The sequence below is a fragment of the Microtus ochrogaster genome, chromosome 6, assembly GCF_000317375.1.
Source record: "Microtus ochrogaster isolate Prairie Vole_2 chromosome 6, MicOch1.0, whole genome shotgun sequence".
Taxonomy (NCBI): Eukaryota; Metazoa; Chordata; class Mammalia; order Rodentia; family Cricetidae; genus Microtus; species Microtus ochrogaster.
The window spans coordinates 84,129,522-84,133,526 of record NC_022013.1 but is presented as its reverse complement, the minus strand read 5'-3'; the positions used below and the strand labels follow the sequence as shown (position 1 = coordinate 84,133,526).

The 4,005-nt window shown below is 53.0% G+C and overlaps 1 protein-coding gene across 1 annotated transcript in view; it reads left to right on the top strand.

Annotated features, from left to right (window-relative positions):
- Window positions 1–4,005, top strand: part of Itpkb (inositol-trisphosphate 3-kinase B) — a 90,597-nt gene that overhangs the window by 82,826 nt on the left and 3,766 nt on the right. The window contains exons 5-6 of the mRNA XM_005348968.3: window positions 440–644; window positions 2,741–2,842. Coding sequence (XP_005349025.1) covers window positions 440–644; window positions 2,741–2,842 — 307 coding nt within the window. The remainder of the gene's footprint in view (window positions 1–439; window positions 645–2,740; window positions 2,843–4,005) is intronic.

Here is a 4,005-nt window from a genome sequence, read left to right as displayed (position 1 = left end):
AAAAAAAAAAAAACAGATGCAGCCCAGTCTCGGGCTGCATGAGGACAGGAAGACAGGTTGGAAGGACAGAAATCTTGATTTCCAGATTGCCAGGGCACAACAGAGTGTCAAGAGGGAACCCTGCCCTCTGTCTCTTCGCCACAAGTGGAGCACTGTCCTGACACCTACAAAAGGCCTCCTGGAGGGGACTCCTGAGCTTATCAGGCCTTCACAGGGCCAGCATCAAGGTGCTCTGAGAGCCTTGGGACAGCCTTCCTCAAATCAGCTCAAACAGTGTATGTGGCTTCCCCAGTGGATATGCCTCATCTTAGATGTTGCTATCTTGCCCATTGTCCTGGTACCAGATGCAGCCAGCTCAGGTCTTCATTCCCCAGACAATCCATGGCTACAGGGAGCTGCAACCCAGCCCCAGAACTCATGCCCTTCTTCTCCCATGCAGGACATACCTTGAGGAAGAACTCACCAAGGCCCGGAAGAAGCCTAGCTTGCGGAAGGACATGTACCAGAAGATGGTTGAGGTGGACCCTGAGGCCCCCACTGAGGAGGAGAAAGCCCAGAGGGCTGTGACCAAGCCACGTTACATGCAGTGGCGAGAGACTATCAGTTCCACGGCTACCCTGGGCTTTAGGATCGAGGGCATTAAGGTGAGACCTGTGATGTGTGGTCTGAGGATGCTGAGGCCTCTCAGTTCTCCATGGCAATGAGGACCTGGGGATGCTGGAGTCTGTAAGGTTCACCTATACAGGCCTAAGTGTGGACAGCCAGCCTCAGGGGTGCTGGCCCATTCTGCAGCCAAAGCACTGTGGGCTGACTGTGAAAGGCCATCAGACCCTTCACACACGTAGGGTAGGGGTGGCTTATTTCTAGAACTGTACAGAAAACCCTACATAGGAGCCAGCATATATGCCTGCCACATGAAAGATATTGGCTCCCTGCCAGTGAGGTACCAACAAGGAGAGGTGTGTGACTAGCTGGGATCGCCTTGGAAACCTCATCCTCCATCCTTTCCTTTTGGGTGCCCTGAAAAGGAGTTCAGAAGACTGTCCTTGTCCCTATGTTCCAGTCCATGTCCCTAACTATTAGATTTGCAAGACCTAGCTGGGAGCAGGCAGAGGGAATACAGACTCCTCATTGTCAGACCAGATGGCCATCCCTCCAGGGACCTTGGTCCCTCTTTCTCTGCCCAGGCTTGGTCCGCCTGACCCCCTCTCCAGTGTGGAATCAGAGTTAGGTAACTGAAATGAGTGAGGTTCCTGCAGCCTTCTCTCACAGAGCGTGGAGATGTGAGTTCCTGTGATCACCAGTGTCTCACTGGCTTCTAGAGCTGGGGTCGGAGAAAGCCGTTTGTCCTTCCCTGTCTTCTGAAACCAGCCTTCCTTCCTGGCAGTATCCAGCTCTCAGACTGGATGCAAATTGTATACACGTGTCCTCTCCATCTGTGGCCTGTCTGAACAGTACACCCTGGCACCTCTCACCCTGGCATGGTCCTCTCCTGGCCGCGGGATCGCACAGCCAGCAGCATCCACTGGCAGGGAGAGGCCAACTGCCTGCGCCGGCATCTGCCCTCCCTTGTCCTGGTTGGCAGGGAGGCCCCATGAGGAAGGTTCCGCTGAGGTTCCATGCCCTCCGCCATTCCCTCAGAACCAGCTGCCTGCTGTCTTCCTGCAGCAAGCCTCTCTGAAGTTACAGCTGCCAGCTGTTCCCAGCCGAAGGCGGATGGGTGCAGCTGTCAGAGCTCCTGCCAGTCCCACCTTTTCCCCCCTTTCGTCTCAAAAGGACAGAGCCTGCGTACTTGGCTTGCCCAGGCCAGTCTGAACAGAAGGAGCACTGAGCTCAAAACCTGGAGATGGTGGATGAGGGCATAGGGATGCAGCAACCCAGGCTTAGACCTTGGCTTTGGGAGAATCTGCACAGTGCCCCTTGGTCTGCAGTGCACTGCAAGACCTGAACTAACTGTCTGGAATCTAGAGAACCAATGTGAACAAGTGCACTTACATACACAAGTATGTGTGTATACATGCGCACACACACACACGAGACACTTTACAGCTTCTGTTTGCCATATCATAAAAATTGCCAGCATTGGGGCTGAAGAGATGGCTCACAAGTTGAGAGCACTGGCTGGCTACTCTTCCATAGATCCTAAGTTTAATTCCCAGCAACCACAGGGTGCCTCACAACCATCTATAATGAGATCTGGTGCCATCTTTTGGTATACAGGCACAATGCAGGCAGAACACTGTATAATAAACATTTTTTTTTAATGGTCATATCGTGGCTCTCATGCTTGAGGTCACTGTTAAACGAGGGTCACTTAAACACAAGCCTATGACAGGGTGACCCTTAGCCTGATCATCTAGATGGCTGCTGGCACACTAATAGGACACACTGTGAGGCACTGGTCCAGGGAACAAGCTTCTGAGCAGGAGCTGAAGCTGTGGTTTACCTTGGGCTGCTGCTGTCCTTGCTTAGAACAGAGTGCTTCTCCATTGTGTCTCAGATACCCTCACACCACCAAGACTGCTAAGCAGCATGTGGCCCAGGGTCTAGTGCCACTCTGAGCTCCTCTGCTGGGGCCTGGGGCAGGCTCCCCTGTGCCAGATGACAACTGTCTGGTTGCACCTGCCTTGCTGTGCCTTCCCTGAACGCCTGACCACCTCCACAGAGCAGCGTGAGGGTCATGCTCATGAACAGAGGTCACGGGCTTCTGCTGACCGCCTCTGGGTGATTCCCTCCTCAGAAGGAAGATGGCTCCGTGAACCGTGACTTCAAGAAGACCAAAACAAGGGAGCAGGTCACTGAGGCCTTCAGAGAATTCACTAAAGGAAACCAGAACATCCTGGTGAGTCAGGGTTTGGGATCGAGGAACCATCCCTTCTCCAACCTAGGTAAGCTAGGAAAGGTGTTGAAACCCTAGTCCCAGACTTCTGTATGAAGCTGATGTAGCTGTTCCCAGAATTCATGGGTGTTCTGAGAAGCTTGGGGACCACTTACTCGTTCTCCTGAGCTGTCAATCACTCTGTCTCAGCACACTGCCCTTCCCTGTCAGGGAACAACCACGGAGGGGGTTCTTTAGCACCTGCTGCTGGCTGAGCATTGTGCTGAGTGTTCATCATATCCCCTCAGAAGCCCTCTGGTGAGGACAAGCAAGCTGGCATTCTCGTCTCTAGTTGGCAGACAAGGAGACTTGGGAGGTCAAGGGCATAGATAGAGAAAAACAGAGCTAGGGGTCACACCTGAGTTGGCCTGACACAGAAAGTCCCTGCACTTCCTGCTGCCTTCGGGCCCAGACCTATAAGACTGGAATGCACACAGCCGGTCTGCAGTGACTGTCCTCTGGTTTCTGCAGTGACTGCCCTCTCTCGTTCCTGGGCATCTGTTTGGGTCATTTCAGACCCTCAGAGTCATGCCACCAATTGCATTTGCAAGAAGGGTTGATTGCTGTTGCTAGGGATGCCAGGGCACTGCTGACTGGTCCCGCCTGACTATGTCACTGCTGGAATCCTGTGATAATGGCTTCCCTAGTGACTCTGTAGTTCTGGGTGATGAGACTCACAGAGTTAGCCCTCAGGAATGATTAGGCACCCTACTGCTCACACCGGAAGATCTGTAAGGCTCTGTGGAGGAGGCTCATGTAGACATATGGTAGCTTTCCCCTTATCCTGTCTTTAGTCAGGGGCACAGCACTTTGTGGTCAGGAAGGTACCATGGCAACCAGTTCTGGGCTCTGACTCTGATGGCTGGCATGCTGGGATGGGCTACCCCCTCATGGAGAAGGTTGAGGGACACATAGTCTCCTGGGAATGGTGTAATTCTGAGCTTAGCTGGGGTAGGTGAGGCTGGAGAAAATGATGAACACAAGGTCATTGCTACCTGTCATCCAGTGACTCTAATGCACTAAATAGATCTGATCACACACACACACACACACATCCCGAACACACACACAGAGAGAGAGAGAGAGAGAGAGAGAGAGAGAGAGAGAGAGAGAGAGAGAGAGAGAAT